The following is a 20,913-nucleotide window of genomic DNA, read 5'->3' on the forward strand; positions in this document are numbered from 1 at the left end:
GTACAACCAGCAAAAAAAAAAAACAAAAAATCTTTATAGTCATAAACCATAAATACGCAAGTCGAATATCATTGTAGCGAACATATTTTTATTAATAAATGTAAGATTCTAAATTTTGTATTATTTTCACACATTTTTGACTTTTGAATTGAATGAAAGTAATTTTCCAAACTAAATTTATGGCATTTTTAATTGGTTTCACTTCATATGTCTTATCAGTAGAATATGGTGGTATATGAATATAATGAAACTCATTTGTTTTCAAAGCCGATTTAGGAGATTATAGCTTTGTAATCATAGATATATCAAAACAGGAAAAAACTTGGTGAATGAGAAAGCAATTTTTTTGGTGTTACAATTAGGCTTTTCTTTTCACAATGAAAAAAATATATGTATTATATAAACATAAAAATATATTACATATAATTATTAAGTTAAAATTTCGAAGTCAAAATCTTCGTGGTTGTCCTGACATTTTTTTATGTTGAAAACTTCGCTTAACAGACCAACGAAATGCATATTTTATCAAAAATTAAAAACTTCTGCAAATTGATAAATTACCGAAACTTTCCAATTGAGAAAAAAATATCAGAAAATTTCCAAAATGAAATACCGTAATGTTTTATAAACCCGGTCGCTTGTCATGGCTCCGCAATTTATAAACATTTATCGCTTACAAGTCTTGTGGACTAGTGGAGAAATCTCAAGATCATATATGATACTATGTGATTCGCAAGAACCTATGGATCTACACGGCTATGCTAAGACCTACTATCGCCTACGCATCAGTGGTCTGGATGAGTAGGCTCTCTCTTGTGAGAGTCAGGAGAACCTTGTCGAGACTACAACACACTGTGGACATCTGTTGCACCGGAGCTTTTCCGACGACTTCAGGCCTGAGGCATTAGATGGTCTGGTTAGTCTACCACCACTTGATGTTTTCATCCAAGAAGAGGCCTTGAAAGCCATCTGCAGGCAGAAACACAATGGGAATTGGTACGGGCCCTGTCCGGCTTTGGACAACAGAGTAGGCATGGACTTCGATCCAACGATCCTCGCCATGCCCCTTGACTCCATGCCATCCAGAGTCGTGCTTGACAAGAGATACAGAGTGGTATTGCTAGAAGCTCAACTGTGGTCAAACTCAGAACATGAGCCCGGCAAACACCGTTCTCGCATTTTTACGGATGGCTCCAGGACCGAGCACGGTTTCGGTTCTGGTGTCTACGTGGCATCAAGCGAGACAAAGTGCATGCATGCATCTGTGAACATGCTGTTCAAGAAGCGATAAACTTCGTTGTGGAAAACAGATGGAGGACAGATCTGTATGTGTTTGTAGCGACAGCAAAGCTGCGCTCATGGCCTTAAACAGCCCTTCAACCACTTCAAGGGTAGTCGAGTACCGTAAATCAAGGTTAAGCTATGTCGGCAGACATAATATCCTAATATTAACATGGGTCCCTGGACACGTGAGTATCACGGGTAACAAAATCTATGATTCCTTAGTTAGTATGGGCTCTGAGGGCAACTTCTTTGGCCCAGAGCCCGTTCTACCACTCCCTTTTGCAGCCATCAAAGTCACGGTTAGCAGACGGGTTGCTTCAACCCACAAGCGAGCTTGGCAGACTGAGAGACAAACGCTGCAAATGGACAAAACTGATGTAACCTGCCATGTCCGACCGACTGTCGCAGTTCCTGTTGTCACTAAGCAGAAGGGACTGTAGGCAGTTAATTGGACTGATGGCGGTCCATTTTCCATGGGCAAAGCACATGGAAAAGGTAGACATCTCAGACAGTGCACTCTGCCCAGCATGTGGAGAGGAGAATGAGACGGCGGACCCCTTTCTGTGCGTCTACTCGGTCTTCGCTCGAATCAGGCTTGAGGTCTTTGGTACTGATGTGTTCAGAAGCGACCACCTTGGCTCCTTGGCACTATAAGATCTACTCAGATTTCTTTGGAGGTCGAACAGATTAAGAGAAAATTAAAAAGGGAACCCGAATGCAGTACAATGGATTTAATTGTGTCTGAGTGCCGTACTTTCTAGTCGATACCGACAAAAAAAACTGTGATTGGCCAAATATTGTATTATCTTATATTTTGGAGAGTGAGTAATGACATCATCTATAATTTGTAACATGCCACCCTTCAAGGCGTACAATTTCCTACTTAGGGTAAGGGTCAGCAATAAGGTCCTCATCAGATCTGCGTTACTCTAAATACTTGTTGTAACTACCTTCTGGATACTTTAGCATTGTAACGCCCACTTGACTCAACAAACGTAAAAAATATGTGCTGTTTGATATTTGGTGTGACCCCATAAAACGAACACCCCTGCTTATTTGCGAAACCGCATTTTTCTTGGGCCTACAGTTAGATGACATCTTTGACGATAGTTAATGGACACCCCGAAATAAACAAGACTTGGCGCACTGCTACAACTACAATAGCTAGTCGGCTGAGTAAAATGGGTCTGAAAAATCTCTGATGCCAAGTGAATAAAAAAACCGCGTAATTTTATGCAAAAGTAAATAAAGTGTGCGAGAAAACTAAGGGGAAAATATCGAAATAGTTAGCTATTGTACACAAAAATGTAAAGTCATGTTTTTTAATGCTATCAAAGAAGATAATAGAAAAGAGAGTAGAAAAATAATTGTCGGATCTGGGGTTCTGAAATTCCAAGATTTATTGTTGAAAAGCCTCTCTATCCTCAACATGTGACTGTTTGGTGCGGTTTATGGTCCAGCGGAGTCATCAAATGAAGCTGGAGCAACGGTTACGGTGAATGGATTGCGCTATCGAGAGATGATTAACGATTTTTTATGGCCGAAATTGGATGGTATTGATCTGGACAACGATTATTTTCAATAAGACGGCGCTACGTGCCACACAAGCAACGAAACCATTGATCTTTTACGGAAAAAGACCACCAATACCACTTCTTATTGGAAAACCCTTTATATATACTTATATATTTTTTCTGATTCAGCAAATAGCGTGTAAAAACGTCGGCGAAGTGGAAAAAAGCTGCAATAAAGGGGGGAAAATTGTATTTGCAGGAAAAATACCCGTACATACATACATGTGTCTGACGTTCTTTTTTTTAATAAATGTACACATAACTCGAAAGCCCCAAGAAATTTAAAACCAGTGGAAAATCAACAAAGTTATACACTTCTAAGCCCGCAAAGGTGAGAAAAACTGGGTTTCTAACTGTAACTCAATTAGAGTTTTTAATATTTCTTTTCAGTTTTACGCGACAAGATCTATAAGAAAAATAACATCACTTCCCAGGTATTTGTGAGTGTCACTTCGGATCAATTACAATTATTTCTCTTTGAAATAAATAAATAAACTTGACGAATTACATAAAAAGTCATTTACAAGTGATTAGTGATTAATCTTCGAAATATCAAACGGTACTTCTAGTAAAATCGAAACCCGTAAAGGCCGTGAGCGCAAAATTAATCATCCTAACTTTTTAATAACTTTTTTACTAAATAAAAAAAAATATCGATTAATGGAAACCTTTATAATTGATGTACGACGCCATTTGCTAAAATTGTAAATCTTCCGATGGAATGATTAATTTTGCGCCGCTTTGTACCATTATTATTATTAATCAATAATTTACATTACTTAATATTGTATTTAACATAAATATTATTTAATATTATATATTAAATACATAGAATAATTATGACTTAAAATTTTCGGTTAAAAATAAAATTCATAAATTTTTGTTTGTATGTGGCAATAAGCAAAGCGATTCCACTTACATGGTGTGCCCTCAATAGCGCCATGCTGCAGGAGCATTTTCGTCATCGAACGATTATTGCTAAGAACAGCAACGTCCAAAGCCGACAGTCCATCTGTATTTATGCTGTTGTTGTTTTATTTTTATTTTGGTGAAGTAGGAAATATGCAGGCGAATGGAAGCGGGAAGTATAGAAAACACAAAAAATTTATAAATATAACAAATGTATATAAAAAAGTACATTCTTATATCATGAGAAGTCAAAATAATTAATAAGAGTTATAATTGAAATGTTGTTAATAAATAATTGCGTGGTTATAATTATAAATATAATTTGCGATGCGACCACCGTTCGAAAAATTACTTTTGAACAACGAGCCAACATACATTTTTTTTAAACTCTATAAAACGGCGTCTGGTACTTCTACTTTTGAGTGATGGACCTCTTTATTTTCACCTTTACGTGGTCCATTATTTGTCTGTTTTTATACTGCAGCTGTTTAGTTTACAAATGTCAAATATGATTAAAGTACGGCGCCATTAGCACAAATTTTAATATTTTCGACAGTGTGACTAATTTTGCGTCACCTTGAATATATAATTGGCGGACAAGAGTGCCCAATTGAGTTTCCTAAGTGAATATTCTTTAGCAGGGATGAGCTCTGAGGCCAACTTCTTTCACCTGCATCCTGTTCTTCCCTTCAGCAGCCATTAAATTCCACAAGCGAGCTTGGCAGGTTGAGAGAGGCTGCAGAGGGACTAAACTGATGTTACCTGCCATGTCCGACCGACTGTCGCAAATCTTCGAATCATTAAGCAGAAGGGACTGAAGTACATGGAAAGGGTAGGCATCACAGATGGTGCACTCTACTCAAGATGTGGACAGGAGGATGAGATCCATAAGATCTACTCAGAGTTCTTCGGACGTCAGGTAGATGTAAAGAAAATTAAAAAGAGAACCCGAGTACAGCACAATGGACTTAATGTTTTCTGAGTGCTGTACGTGGTAGTTTGACCCGACAAAAAAAAAAACAAAAAAAAAAGAAAGGCAAAGCCCGTGAATAGTTGCCTTATCTCCTATCGAGCGCGTCCCAGGTGATGGATAGGGAAGCCCTGGCATCACACGAGTGGCCTTCCCTGATGGGATAGGTTCAACACTCGTGTGATGACTCAAAGTTAGCATAGAATCAGGGTGCCATTCGCGATACAAACTGGCTAGGGAGGAGTACCGAATTACAATCTTCATCGTTAATGGATAACAGCAAGATTAGTACTCCAGGTGGAAATCACATAAATAGCAATCCACCCGCTTCGGCGGCAGAGGCATGGGTTCTGGAGGCCCCAACCATTCCGCAGTTGTCTCGGCTGTACGAGCGCATTCTGGAGGAGGCGGGGATTGCTATTGCAATTTGCTCTTCTTCAGAAACTATAAAAAAAACGTTTCCCAGCTTCGGAGAGCCTGAGTTGTGAGGTCACCGCGATGGCGGCACGACCTCCCAAAGAAGTCGGGAAATCGATGAGCGTGGCAAGGAGGGAAAGAAGAAAGCGGCGGGTAAGGCTCATGCGGAATAAACCCTTATGTGGCTCTGCCGGCCTTTCTGCGTCTGTGTCTTCCAAAAGACCTCGGTCGGCGGAAGTGACACCCAGTGTGAACTACACTGAGCTGAAACCTGCAGTTGCGAAAAAAGTTCTTGGAGAGGAAGCTCACTCGCAAACCAACGCAGAAACTGTCAAGTGATATAAGAGATTTAGATATTTTTCATTGATATCCGATCAGATCTGCATTGTATTGGTTTTCTGGCCCATTTGCTAACTGCTTGGAATTCTTACAGTTTGGCTGTCAGACTGCTGTTACGAACTGTGTAGAAATGGGGGCTCTATTAATATAGATTAACACACACTATTGCATAAATTCTTGAAGGGTTGGCTGCAGCTTTTTACGTCGACTTTGATTAGCAGAGAGTTGTTTAAGTTAATTTTTTTATAACAGAATGCCGTTGGAGTGGGCCTTGGAGTGTGGCTAGTACCTGGGACCATATAGTGGCTTTTATAGTGCTCCGATTACAACAGTGGTGTTAAGATTTAATAAAAATTAAAGAAAATGTATCCCTAATAGCTAATTTCATGCAAATACAATGCGTGACACTCACCTATTGACATCCACATCGGTTGATTCGAGAATCGTGCGCGCTTTGTCCAGATGCCCATGCTCGACCGCTGAAAACAGAGCTAAAGCAAGAAAACAAATAAGTGATTAATTTTATGAGCCAAGGAAAAATTAAATAAAATATATTGTAATATATTATATGGGATTAGTTTTAGTGAAAACGTTAGCGGAAATGTAAAATTGCTCGAAAGCCTCTAAAAAGGTTGAGAAGAAGAAGAGGCAGTAAATTTAACACCTCTATGTCTAAGCCAGTGAGCTTAAGCGTTGATTCTAAGAAGTAACTAAAGGATTAGTGAAAGTTAGTTGCATTTATCTAATAATATATACACCACTACATGCGCTACATATGAATGTACGTAGCGCTTATATGTATTTGAGAGAATTTATTGCCTGCTTTTAGGCTAGCATACCATGTTGATGCAAATTAATCTGATTCAATTTGTCCAGCTGAGCTTGCGCCAACTTCAATTGTTTCTTAGACATTTTACTGCGATACGGTGTGTTGCCACAATTGGCGGCACCGACATGGTCATTGCCATTGTTGCTACCGGAACCATTATAAGCAGTGGCAGTGGCAGCGACAATAACACCGCTGCTGCCATTTATTTTAGTGCGCACATGCGCCGAGTGGCGATAAATGGCCAAATTTGATGGTTTCACCGCTAATTCCATTGATTCGTTGACATTAATTTTCGGCTGCTTGGATGGCTGTGTCTGTGTCTGCGCTTGTGTGGATGGCATTTGCTTGTGTATGGCTATGCCGTTACGCGCCTGCCGTGTCACACTCAAATTACCGCTACCTCCACCGCTGACATTGTTTCGCTGCTTATCCGCGGTCATCTTCAGTATTTTGTTATTACTATTACCGTTATTATTGTTGTTGTTGTTGTTGTTGGAGGCACATAATGGCATTGTTGTGGCCATTTTTGCTGTGTTGCTTTGGTGCACACTTTCTGTTGTTGTAGTAGTGGTTGTTGTTGTGATTCCGATTTGCGGCAATAGAAATTCCAGCTCCCGCAAATCATTGGACGTACAAGAGATAGCGGTGCGTATCTTAGCTACGGCGACATTAGGTATCCACTGCTCAGACCAACGGAAAGTATTTGCGGAATCCAAGCCGCATTCACCACTATCGCCACCAACCGCCGCAGGCAGCTGTATTGCGTTGCTATGTGTTTGCTCTTGTTGCTGTTGTTGTAGTGAACCCGCTGTCTGGGCACGTACCAAGGTGTAACAGCGGTCTTTAGGGTTATCGATTATATAGTTATTGTTGTTATTATTACTATTACTGTTATTGTTATATTTATTGTTATTGTTGCTTCTGTTACAGCTACTGTTTTTATCGGGCACAGATAATGCGCGTCTCAACACTACAACGCCCTCGTCATCGGTATCGGCCACTACAAATCCCCCATCGTCGTTATCGCTGTCGTTATCAGCATCAGCATCAGCATCAGCACCAGCACCAGCTGTGTTATCAACGAAATAATAGTTACTGCCTACACCACCACTACCGTCTTCTGCTGCTTCTGCTTCGTGGCGCTTATCGGCACGCACCTTGCGCCAACTGGCACGATCGAGTGTTAAGCTATGCGGCAAAATGTTGTCTGTTTACAATGCCAAACAAAAGAATGCAAAAAAAAAAGATTTGAAAATTATAAAAAATGTATGTAGATATAAATTGAATTTATCGAAACTGAAATTATATGTAGCGATATGAAAATGTGGTATAAAAGAAAAATGAAGCGAAATGAAAAATAAAACCGATAAGCGTTGGTTAAAGGGAAATAAAAAATACAAAAGTAATGTGATAATGTGTGCCATAAATTAAATACATTTTTTGAAAAAGTTAACCAAGCTTAGAAATGTTATGTTGAGCGCAATAATCGAATACCAAGCCCATATTTTTGCCATAAAACATAACATTAGAGTAAAAATACCAAAATTATATGAATGATTGGTTGATTTATGTATGTGTTCGCTCTATTAAAAGAAAACCGTGGCTTCGCAATAGATGCCATTCGACGCAATAATCCGCGGAGTAAAAGGGTTAAGCAGCATACGACCAGATTTCAGTTTCGAAAAGAACTAAAGTTTTGACAACCTTGTGATTCATACTACAAATGTAAGTAGCTCGACCATAGCCAACGTGGCTACAACCAAAGAAAGGAAGGCGCTTACAAAAAACCATTACAACTATGAAATATTATCACGTGAGATGTGTTGAATATGTCGAAACTTGTGGTGAGACGAGACAGAATGCGAGTCACTGCCATATGAGGACCTACATATAACGGGAGACCTATGTACCGATAACGATAACTATGTTTTAACAGCTGAGAATGGTAAACTAGGTTGGCATTTCTGTTCAGTGAGGAATTGGCAAGTCAATATGAAACGTTTAATGCCAGAAAAACGCTTCCAAATTGTGGAAATTTACTTTGACAAATAATAAATAAATTAAAAAAAAAAATCAATCTGTTCCCGAAGTTCATAGAGCGATTTGTGCATTTTATGTGCGGTTTACACGCTGGCGGCATCATCGGTTCTCATTTCTTTCGAAATGAAGAAGAAGCTCTCCATTCACCGAGCGCTTTTGTTACCAAAAATTAATCGTGACTACCATTCGGGAGTGCGTAGGCTCGAATCTTCGTGTATAAACATCAAATAATAGAAAAAGGTTATTCTAATAGCGAACCTCGGTGTATATTTCGGCCATGAAAAAGGTCCACATAAAAAACATTTGCCGTTCAGAGTCAGCTTAAAACTGTAGGTATCTCCATTTGTAGAACAAAATCAAGATACACACCACAAGTGGAGGAGGAGCTCGGCCAAACACCTAATAGAAGTGCACACGCCAATTATTATCATTGTTTTTTTAAATATCAGCGAATGGACCATGTAAGTCGTAGCAACAGCGGATATACATATGCCGAATAAGGAAGAATTGCAGAAGACGCTGAAATCTCGTACTTGTTCTCAACTTGTTGGCTTTTGACTTTCGACTACATGGAATATTTAACGTAAAGATCTTCGCTTACGTTGCTTTAAAATACAGCTACAGCTTGTTTCGAATATTTGTTGATTGGGCTCATTTATATTTATTATTCAGATTTCTTGGAAAAAGTAGTCAAACATTTCACTGATCGAATGGACCATGTAACTCGTAGCCGCGGAGGACATATGCCGGCTATCATATTAAAAAATTAAATGCCATGAAATTATCTACCAGTTACACCCAATAGCCGTGATAGCTTGCGCTGTAACCTAACTAATAAATTATATAATTTATTATAAATTTAATTCAATAAATAAATAAATATCTACCAGTTTATAAGAAAAATACCTGTTTTTCTGTTTTGTAAATATTGTCATTTTAAGTTCTCAAGCTCTTAAAAAATCACGCGATATATCACAGGCAACAAAGACATACACTTTCCTGAAGTAGGAAGTCTTACCGCACCTCCTATAAAGCTCGATTATTCTTCATTTCGATATTTGGTGCATAGCCTGGCTAAGCAGCACTTCCTTTCTTATGTGGCGGCAAACAATTTGGTCCACTCGGGGATAACTTAAGAATGCGATAAGTTTTTCAACCAGGAATTAAAAATTAAGATATTACCAAAAAGACGGCAAAAGACCGTAGCTAGCGTTGAAAAAAAATTTTGAAGATTGTTAGAGGCGAAAATTAAAAAAAGCAGCGCTTTTCTATGGATTTTTTTCCCCGTGTCTTCTTCATTAAGCCCGGGACTTTTCAGCACATGTGTTATTTTATAATATTTTAGTTTTATTTTTAAGTTTAAAAATGCGTTCTTCCATTTTCAGATGGCAAGTAGGAAGAAATAATTCAACAGCCATCAAAGCAAACGGTAAGCAAACGGGATACTTCAACTCACAAGCGAGCTTGGCAGACTGAGAGAGGCGCAGATCCTCCTATCATGAAGCAAAAAGTACTGTAGGCAGCTGGTTGGACTGATCACTGGCCACTTTCTATGGGTGAATCACAGAAAAGGTAAACGTCTCAAACAGTCCACTCTGCCCAGCATGTGGAGAGGAGGATGAGACGGCGGACCACTTTCTGTGCGTCCACCCGGAATCAGGCTTGAGGTCTTTTTCACTGATGTGTTATGAAGCGACCACCTTGACTCCTTGGTGGATTTAAAGAAAATTAAAAAGGTGCAGTACAATGGACTAATGTCCACCAGCTGGTGGTAGCAGAGGAAGAGGAAGGCCTGCTCTACGTTGGAAAAATCAGGTGGAGAAAGACTTGGCTTCGCTTGATGTGTCCTACTGGTGTCAGTTAGCACGAGAAAGACATGACTTATTAAACTCGGCCGAAATCGCTTAAGCGGTTATCACTCCAATCAAGAAGAAGAAGGTAATGTTACACCAGTTAATGAGAGCGTTAACCAGAACTGTGCAAACTCGATTAGATATCATTCTCAGCAAATGAGACGTTCATCAAACAGTTAACAGCGAGTTACGACTGACAATATGAAGTTTTATGTCTATAAGATTTAGTTCTTACAACGTTCGAAGCTTCATCTTCATCTTCATCTAGTTGATTATGCGTAGCGTTGACGGAGCACAAAATGGATGTTACAGCAACAACAAGTGGATGCTGGTTTTTCAAAAAAACAAAAATTATATTCTGAATATTTCGCATATTTCTTCTATCAACAAACAGAATTTCTACGTTTTGTAGAGCTAAGTGAGCCTTGAACGCATCCCACCCGAGCGTTTGTTTGGTACGTACGGTGACATTATGTACGTACATTTTTATGGAGTGGCATAAATTTCCCCTTAGGGGAAAAAAGCAAAAGTATTTCGCTTCACGGCGATGTGAACTGACCCACGAGATCATGCGATTTAACATTGCCGTATTTCATTCATTGGTGTGTTTCAAAAGAAACCGATAACAGTTTCAGCATCCAAAGACGAGATTCGATACGTCACCAAGCCACTTTGCCAAAATGCCGTCAAAAATGTTCGAAAATGTTGTAAAAAGGGCCAGCGTCAAGACACGACCACTTATCGGATACTGCATTCCCTACATTACCTCCACGCCTGCATTCTTTACTAAAATGCAGGAAAACAGACATTTTCAAATAAACCCTGCGTTGTTGTTCTAATTCCTATATAAGCGTTCTTAATGGGATACTCGATGCATAAAGAATTCTAATCACATTTCTTTACTTTTACATTCACGAATAATTTCAAGCGGTACTATAAGTATACGGCAGTATGATGCATAGGTCTTAAATATTATTTCATTTGGTTGATTATTTTAATTAAGGATAAAAGATGTATGTATGTGCATGTTTGTAGGCTCGCATTATATATGTATATATATGAATAGCTGTGTATATACATGGAGTGTGCGTGTGTGTGTGGGTGTGCGTTTGTATGCGGTAATGTGACTATTGCAGTTATGCAAGTATGAGCAATAAAATCAAGTCGATGCAGGTGCTGTTTCCAATTGAATTTAGAACACTTCACCGAGTCAATGCAGTGGAATTCCCTTTACCTAGAATTTTTCAGTTATATGAATGAGCAAATTGCGAAAAAAATATTCATGAGCATGTAAATATGTAACATGCCTTACACCTTCGGCATGTGGGTGCTTTGATAAGCGTGAGTTGAATGCGTTTAAGTGTATGAGTATGTAAGAGTATTTATGTATATATTTTTCTGTATTTTTCTTTTCAGAATTGGCGAGGTGAGTTTGGCTTGAAGCTGTGTGCCTTTTGTAGCGGAATCATTCGATTGGTGTACGTGTACACATGCGACCAAGATATGAATTTCTCCTTACCATGCCCCGCACCTGTGCTTGACCGATTCTTGCACTTTTTCGTTACATCGGGCGATCGCGCACTGCAACTGGTTGTCTGACAGAAGCGAGTCAACTCGTTGAGTGTGTGAAAGGATTTTTGGCGTAATAATGCGCCAGGTGAACGCAGGCACCCACCAATCGGCAGATTCTTCAAGGATTTACTATCGCTTTTATAGCACCTGCAAAATATATGTCGAATAGAAGGCACATGTTTTACAAAAGAAAATAAACGAAAACAGATACTTCCTTACTATTGCAATAATACTCTTAAATGCCGTAAACATTAGGTGAGGTAAAAAGTTCTGAACGCTTTCCACTAGATGACTGTAGTGAGTCATGTCTCATGATGAAAACATTGAATAAGGTAATATTATAGAACGATTTAAAGGCAACGTTGCTATAATAGTAAAAAGCCCATTGCGCCTTACAGCATGCAAAAATAAAGGTAAGAAAAGAAACAGTTCGATATATTCTTCCGCACCACTACGACCAAGGTGAAAAGTCAAAGAAGTCGGCCAATAAAACTTGTGGTGTTCAACATTCCATTGAATGTAATAGGGCGAAAATAGGAAAAAAACGGTGATTTGAATGACTCCATTCTGACAGACCAATCGGCAAAAATGTTGATCAAATCATAGAAATCGTGAAGTAGGAACGACATGTGAGCACATCTGACATTACCTAGGAGCGGAAATTGATGGGAAAACTGCTTAGAGCCTCTAAATTAAGAATACGCTAGTGTTCGGCCAGTGGTGGGATATCACAAAGTTTTATCTTCATCCCTGTCTTTATCTTTATTTTAATCTTAATCTTAATCTTAGTCTTAATCTTTCTCTTTCTCTTTCTCTTTCTCTTTCTCTTTCTCTTTCTCTTTCTCTTTCTCTTTCTCTTTCTCTTTATCTTTATCTTTACTTTATCTTTATCTTTATCTTTATCTTTATCTTTATCTTTATCTTTATCTTTATCTTTATCTTTATCTTTATCTTTCTCTTTATCTTTCTCTTTATCTTTATCTTTATCTTTATCTTTATCTTTATCTTTATCTTTATCTTTATCTTTACTTTATCTTTATCTTTATCTTTATCTTTATCTTTATCTTTATCTCTATCTTTATCTTTATCTTTATCTTTATCTTTATCTTTATCTTTATCTTTATCTTTATCTTTATCTTTATCTTTATCTTTATCTTTATCTTTATCTTTATCTCTATCTTTATCTCTATCTTTATCTCTATCTTTATCTCTATCTTTATCTCTATCTTTATCTCTATCTTTATCTCTATCTTTATCTCTATCTTTATCTCTATCTTTATCTCTATCTTTATCTCTATCTTTATCTCTATCTTTATCTCTATCTTTATCTCTATCTTTATCTCTATCTTTATCTCTATCTTTATCTCTATCTTTATCTTTATCTTTATCTTTATCTTTATCTTTATCTTTATCTTTATCTTTATCTTTATCTTTATCTTTATCTTTATCTTTATCTTTATCTTTATCTTTATCTTTATCTTTATCTTTATCTTTATCTTTATCTTTATCTTTATCTTTATCTTTATCTTTATCTTTATCTTTATCTTTATCTTTATCTTTATCTTTATCTTTATCTTTATCTTTATCTTTATCTTTATCTTTATCTTTATCTTTATCTTTATCTTTATCTTTATCTTTATCTTTATCTTTATCTTTATCTTTATCTTTATCTTTATCTTTATCTTTATCTTTATCTTTATCTTTATCTTTATCTTTATCTTTATCTTTATCTTTATCTTTATCTTTATCTTTATCTTTATCTTTATCTTTATCTTTATCTTTATCTTTATCTTTATCTTTATCTTTATCTTTATCTTTATCTTTATCTTTATCTTTATCTTTATCTTTATCTTTATCTTTATCTTTATCTTTATCTTTATCTTTATCTTTATCTTTATCTTTATCTTTATCTTTATCTTTATCTTTATCTTTATCTTTATCTTTATCTTTATCTTTATCTTTATCTTTATCTTTATCTTTATCTTTATCTTTATCTTTATCTTTATCTTTATCTTTATCTTTATCTTTATCTTTATCTTTATCTTTATCTTTATCTTTATCTTTATCTTTATCTTTATCTTTATCTTTATCTTTATCTTTATCTTTATCTTTATCTTTATCTTTATCTTTATCTTTATCTTTATCTTTATCTTTATCTTTATCTTTATCTTTATCTTTATCTTTATCTTTATCTTTATCTTTATCTTTATCTTTATCTTTATCTTTATCTTTATCTTTATCTTTATCTTTATCTTTATCTTTATCTTTATCTTTATCTTTATCTTTATCTTTATCTTTATCTTTATCTTTATCTTTATCTTTATCTTTATCTTTATCTTTATCTTTATCTTTATCTTTATCTTTATCTTTATCTTTATCTTTATCTTTATCTTTATCTTTATCTTTATCTTTATCTTTATCTTTATCTTTATCTTTATCTTTATCTTTATCTTTATCTTTATCTTTATCTTTATCTTTATCTTTATCTTTATCTTTATCTTTATCTTTATCTTTATCTTTATCTTTATCTTTATCTTTATCTTTATCTTTATCTTTATCTTTATCTTTATCTTTATCTTTATCTTTATCTTTATCTTTATCTTTATCTTTATCTTTATCTTTATCTTTATCTTTATCTTTATCTTTATCTTTATCTTTATCTTTATCTTTATCTTTATCTTTATCTTTATCTTTATCTTTATCTTTATCTTTATCTTTATCTTTATCTTTATCTTTATCTTTATCTTTATCTTTATCTTTATCTTTATCTTTATCTTTATCTTTATCTTTATCTTTATCTTTATCTTTATCTTTATCTTTATCTTTATCTTTATCTTTATCTTTATCTTTATCTTTATCTTTATCTTTATCTTTATCTTTATCTTTATCTTTATCTTTATCTTTATCTTTATCTTTATCTTTATCTTTATCTTTATCTTTATCTTTATCTTTATCTTTATCTTTATCTTTATCTTTATCTTTATCTTTATCTTTATCTTTATCTTTATCTTTATCTTTATCTTTATCTTTATCTTTATCTTTATCTTTATCTTTATCTTTATCTTTATCTTTATCTTTATCTTTATCTTTATCTTTATCTTTATCTTTATCTTTATCTTTATCTTTATCTTTATCTTTATCTTTATCTTTATCTTTATCTTTATCTTTATCTTTATCTTTATCTTTATCTTTATCTTTATCTTTATCTTTATCTTTATCTTTATCTTTATCTTTATCTTTATCTTTATCTTTATCTTTATCTTTATCTTTATCTTTATCTTTATCTTTATCTTTATCTTTATCTTTATCTTTATCTTTATCTTTATCTTTATCTTTATCTTTATCTTTATCTTTATCTTTATCTTTATCTTTATCTTTATCTTTATCTTTATCTTTATCTTTATCTTTATCTTTATCTTTATCTTTATCTTTATCTTTATCTTTATCTTTATCTTTATCTTTATCTTTATCTTTATCTTTATCTTTATCTTTATCTTTATCTTTATCTTTATCTTTATCTTTATCTTTATCTTTATCTTTATCTTTATCTTTATCTTTATCTTTATCTTTATCTTTATCTTTATCTTTATCTTTATCTTTATCTTTATCTTTATCTTTATCTTTATCTTTATCTTTATCTTTATCTTTATCTTTATCTTTATCTTTATCTTTATCTTTATCTTTATCTTTATCTTTATCTTTATCTTTATCTTTATCTTTATCTTTATCTTTATCTTTATCTTTATCTTTATCTTTATCTTTATCTTTATCTTTATCTTTATCTTTATCTTTATCTTTATCTTTATCTTTATCTTTATCTTTATCTTTATCTTTATCTTTATCTTTATCTTTATCTTTATCTTTATCTTTATCTTTATCTTTATCTTTATCTTTATCTTTATCTTTATCTTTATCTTTATCTTTATCTTTATCTTTATCTTTATCTTTATCTTTATCTTTATCTTTATCTTTATCTTTATCTTTATCTTTATCTTTATCTTTATCTTTATCTTTATCTTTATCTTTATCTTTATCTTTATCTTTATCTTTATCTTTATCTTTATCTTTATCTTTATCTTTATCTTTATCTTTATCTTTATCTTTATCTTTATCTTTATCTTTATCTTTATCTTTATCTTTATCTTTATCTTTATCTTTATCTTTATCTTTATCTTTATCTTTATCTTTATCTTTATCTTTATCTTTATCTTTATCTTTATCTTTATCTTTATCTTTATCTTTATCTTTATCTTTATCTTTATCTTTATCTTTATCTTTATCTTTATCTTTATCTTTATCTTTATCTTTATCTTTATCTTTATCTTTATCTTTATCTTTATCTTTATCTTTATCTTTATCTTTATCTTTATCTTTATCTTTATCTTTATCTTTATCTTTATCTTTATCTTTATCTTTATCTTTATCTTTATCTTTATCTTTATCTTTATCTTTATCTTTATCTTTATCTTTATCTTTATCTTTATCTTTATCTTTATCTTTATCTTTATCTTTATCTTTATCTTTATCTTTATCTTTATCTTTATCTTTATCTTTATCTTTATCTTTATCTTTATCTTTATCTTTATCTTTATCTTTATCTTTATCTTTATCTTTATCTTTATCTTTATCTTTATCTTTATCTTTATCTTTATCTTTATCTTTATCTTTATCTTTATCTTTATCTTTATCTTTATCTTTATCTTTATCTTTATCTTTATCTTTATCTTTATCTTTATCTTTATCTTTATCTTTATCTTTATCTTTATCTTTATCTTTATCTTTATCTTTATCTTTATCTTTATCTTTATCTTTATCTTTATCTTTATCTTTATCTTTATCTTTATCTTTATCTTTATCTTTATCTTTATCTTTATCTTTATCTTTATCTTTATCTTTATCTTTATCTTTATCTTTATCTTTATCTTTATCTTTATCTTTATCTTTATCTTTATCTTTATCTTTATCTTTATCTTTATCTTTATCTTTATCTTTATCTTTATCTTTATCTTTATCTTTATCTTTATCTTTATCTTTATCTTTATCTTTATCTTTATCTTTATCTTTATCTTTATCTTTATCTTTATCTTTATCTTTATCTTTATCTTTATCTTTATCTTTATCTTTATCTTTATCTTTATCTTTATCTTTATCTTTATCTTTATCTTTATCTTTATCTTTATCTTTATCTTTATCTTTATCTTTATCTTTATCTTTATCTTTATCTTTATCTTTATCTTTATCTTTATCTTTATCTTTATCTTTATCTTTATCTTTATCTTTATCTTTATCTTTATCTTTATCTTTATCTTTATCTTTATCTTTATCTTTATCTTTATCTTTATCTTTATCTTTATCTTTATCTTTATCTTTATCTTTATCTTTATCTTTATCTTTATCTTTATCTTTATCTTTATCTTTATCTTTATCTTTATCTTTATCTTTATCTTTATCTTTATCTTTATCTTTATCTTTATCTTTATCTTTATCTTTATCTTTATCTTTATCTTTATCTTTATCTTTATCTTTATCTTTATCTTTATCTTTATCTTTATCTTTATCTTTATCTTTATCTTTATCTTTATCTTTATCTTTATCTTTATCTTTATCTTTATCTTTATCTTTATCTTTATCTTTATCTTTATCTTTATCTTTATCTTTATCTTTATCTTTATCTTTATCTTTATCTTTATCTTTATCTTTATCTTTATCTTTATCTTTATCTTTATCTTTATCTTTATCTTTATCTTTATCTTTATCTTTATCTTTATCTTTATCTTTATCTTTATCTTTATCTTTATCTTTATCTTTATCTTTATCTTTATCTTTATCTTTATCTTTATCTTTATCTTTATCTTTATCTTTATCTTTATCTTTATCTTTATCTTTATCTTTATCTTTATCTTTATCTTTATCTTTATCTTTATCTTTATCTTTATCTTTATCTTTATCTTTATCTTTATCTTTATCTTTATCTTTATCTTTATCTTTATCTTTATCATCCCCTTTATCATCCCCTTTATCATCCCCTTTATCTTTATCTTTATTTGCCTTTATCATTTTCTTCATCAACATATGCATCCTCCTTCCAATAATAAAGCATACTATACATTTTGGGGCCATATACATATAATTTAATTGATTTTTTCGCTTTACATTAAACTAATTTTAAATTTGATTAATTTTCTTCCCTCAGCATCCACATACATTTCGAGTTATAGAAAATTCTTTATGAGAGTTTAGCCCTAATGAAAGCGGAATGACATTGAGAACTTTTTACTTCACCTAATACAATAAAATACGTTGAAGGATCTTAAGCAGACGTGTCGAAACTCTAACGATACCTCACATCGAAATTATTAATTGCGGAAACAAAGTTCTACCTTACAAAAGTTCTACATTTTCTCGTACAAATGCGAACCTGTCGAGAAGTGAACAGGCAGAAGGTAGTTCTACTTTTTCTACTTTTCTACACAATTATACTGGTTTTGTTTGGTTAAAAAACTAATTTTTGAAATTTTTACAGAGATAAACATTCGGCATAGCGCTGCTTCATTGGAAGTTTTTAGATAACAAGTTCCAGAACTGGTGAAAAATTAGGAGAACTAATACAAGATTTTGCCAAAGTTGTTTTACTTTATTCAGTTCTGTGTTTTAACAGTTCCACTCGGGCCTCGTCGGGAAGCAAATCAACGTTATCTTAACTCGTTTATAAAAACTCGGCAGTACGGGAACTTTTGCGATAGATTTTGTACCTATATATAATATGTGGGATCGTATAAAAATGTCAGTTTTTCGATATTTTGCAGCTAAATCTAAATCATCGCCTATTCCATTTTTTCCCATTTTTCTTTTTTATTTAATGCAATATCACATTCTGAAAATTTTAAAAGTACCGTAATATGAAAGCCGAGCTTGGTTTCTATCTGTTCAAATAATATTCAAAATCTTCTTAATAGGATCAATTTCAATTCGAGTTTGATATAGTTTAAGCTGTGGCTCTGCGAGCCGAGGAATGTGGGTTGGCCCACTACGATTTCTCAAAATTCTTGAGCCTTGCAGCTTGGTGCACTCTCGGCAGGAGTCTGCTGAGTTTATGGAAGTGATCATGAAACAAAGCCTGGTTGCAGTATAGGCGCATTTTATCATTTCAAAAGCCATTTGAGAGGTGCAAACTTGTGCTGGACGAATGAAATGTTAAATAAACTAAGTTAAGACTTTTTCACTGAGTATCTCGTTGGTCAAAGCAAAAATACTTATAAGAAAATATTTATCTGAAATCTCCAAGCATTTAGAGCAAAATACCTATAGCAGAAATAGTTAAAATTGTTTTAAAATACTTTTGATATATATTTTTTTAATATCTCCGCAAAAACTTGATTTTGTTAAGTGTAAGATGGTTTTCGCTTAAGTGAAGAAACTCAACTCAACTTTAGGTAGCTGGTTTGCCAAATGTTTATATGCAGGCTGTCACAGTGGTAATAAGCTTTTTATACTTTGCAAATTTTTTAAGCACAAACACACACTTATACATTCAAAGCACGTTCGTGAGAGATAAATATTGCATACAACTTATCTACTATTGTTTTTGTACACCTACGACTATTCAGATACGGCACAGGTTTCCTTATCGTCGCAGTGCGCATGCGCGTTGTCCCATAAATGCCGTTGCTACTAATCTGTAGTGCAGTCGTATCTTTTACTCGCACGACGCTTGCAAGCGCAATACTTTTCTCTTCGAAGTTCTGCTCGTGCCCATCGGTCACCGACATTGTCGCCGACGCTGCTATATTCGCCCAAAGTGCCGATTTTTGATTTGTTATTGTTGTGGTTGCGGTTGCGGTTGCAGTTGCGGTTAACTTGAGAGCTGATGCATCTGTCGCTGACAATTTTACACTGGATTTAGTGGGTCTGCTCGGCGCGTTTTGCTGCTGCTGCTGCTGCTCACTCAGATACTTCAGACAATATGACTCTGGTATTTGTAATAATTTGCATGCTTTGCGGGGCACACGCAATTTGGCGGACACAAAATTGGGCTCTGCCGCGTGCCCGCTTAGCGGAAGCCCCGCCATGAGGAGTTCAATTTCACTTGTTTTACACTCTTTGCAGCGTCGCGGCACAGTAGTGCACTCGTGTTGTTTACAGAAATGCGTCGATGCACCAGGCGCAGTCCTCTTCTCTGCTCCATCACAGCCAACCGCTTGAATGGCGTTTCCCTCTCGCTTGTTCGATTGCATCAGGGGTCGTCTCAATGCGTGAACTGTATCCATTTCGTCGACCAGACGCGCTGCTGTCGTTGTCTTGTTGGTGGTGTTGACACTATCTCCACCCTTGCGTCGCAAAGTCAAGTGGGTGTGTAATTTGAATGGTGATTGAAAAGCATTTTGTCGCGTCTGATGCAATTTATCTTTGAGCAGTCGAAAGGAAGCGCGTATCGAGCGTGAACGATGCAACGAGTTGAAACCGTCACTGACAGACGAATCAGACGCATTGACGAAATCAATACTGGTTGTTGATGTTGATGCCTCAGCATCACCTTCCGCGTCACTATTTTTGTGGTGCAGTCGATTTTCATTTTGCTGCTTGTATTTGCGCCTTTCTCGTGCCTCTTTCTTATGGCTGAGCAATTTGACATATGCGCGATGAGCTCGCCGACGTTCCATTTCAAGTTTTGAATTTTTTTTATTTCTCTTGAATCACCATACAAAATAAGATGCGTTTACTAGTGTGTCGTATAGCACATAAATAAATGAATTTAAATAAAAATCCGCATAGAAACGTTTCACGCACGAAATTGTCGTTTAAACCAAGCCGTGCGCTATAAACGTCAATTCCAATCACTTCAAAACGGCACAACAATACTCCGGTGACTTTCAGAATCAAACAACGCGTACGTTACAAAAATCTAAACTAAATCAACGTCCACGCTCATGCCTGTTTCAACCCTCAGTCTGGTCTGCATAGTTTGTAGGGAATAGAGTAAGGGCGAAGCCAGCAATATGTTAACTTCATGAATCATTTCGTGTACGTGTGCATGCGTTTGTATGTACGCCTTTAGGTATGCATGTGTTTAATTGTGCTCCAGTCTCTCGACCTCTCTTCAGAATTTCTAATGCGACCAATGCGCTG

General features: G+C 33.7%; 1 protein-coding gene across 1 annotated transcript in view; it reads right to left on the minus strand.

Moving 5' to 3' along the window:
• The window catches only part of LOC129236272 (uncharacterized), a 37,849-nt gene extending 17,402 nt beyond the window's left edge, over positions 1 to 20,447 (minus strand). Inside the window, exons 1-4 of the mRNA XM_054870561.1 lie at positions 19,385 to 20,447; positions 6,333 to 7,529; positions 5,906 to 5,984; positions 3,778 to 3,881 (exon numbers count right to left, since the gene is read on the minus strand). Coding sequence (XP_054726536.1) covers positions 3,778 to 3,881; positions 5,906 to 5,984; positions 6,333 to 7,529; positions 19,385 to 20,447 — 2,443 coding nt within the window. The remainder of the gene's footprint in view (positions 1 to 3,777; positions 3,882 to 5,905; positions 5,985 to 6,332; positions 7,530 to 19,384) is intronic.
• Positions 20,448 to 20,913: the final 466 nt, after the last annotated feature.

The sequence above is a fragment of the Anastrepha obliqua genome, chromosome 1 (genome assembly GCF_027943255.1).
Source record: "Anastrepha obliqua isolate idAnaObli1 chromosome 1, idAnaObli1_1.0, whole genome shotgun sequence".
Taxonomy (NCBI): domain Eukaryota; kingdom Metazoa; phylum Arthropoda; class Insecta; order Diptera; family Tephritidae; genus Anastrepha; species Anastrepha obliqua.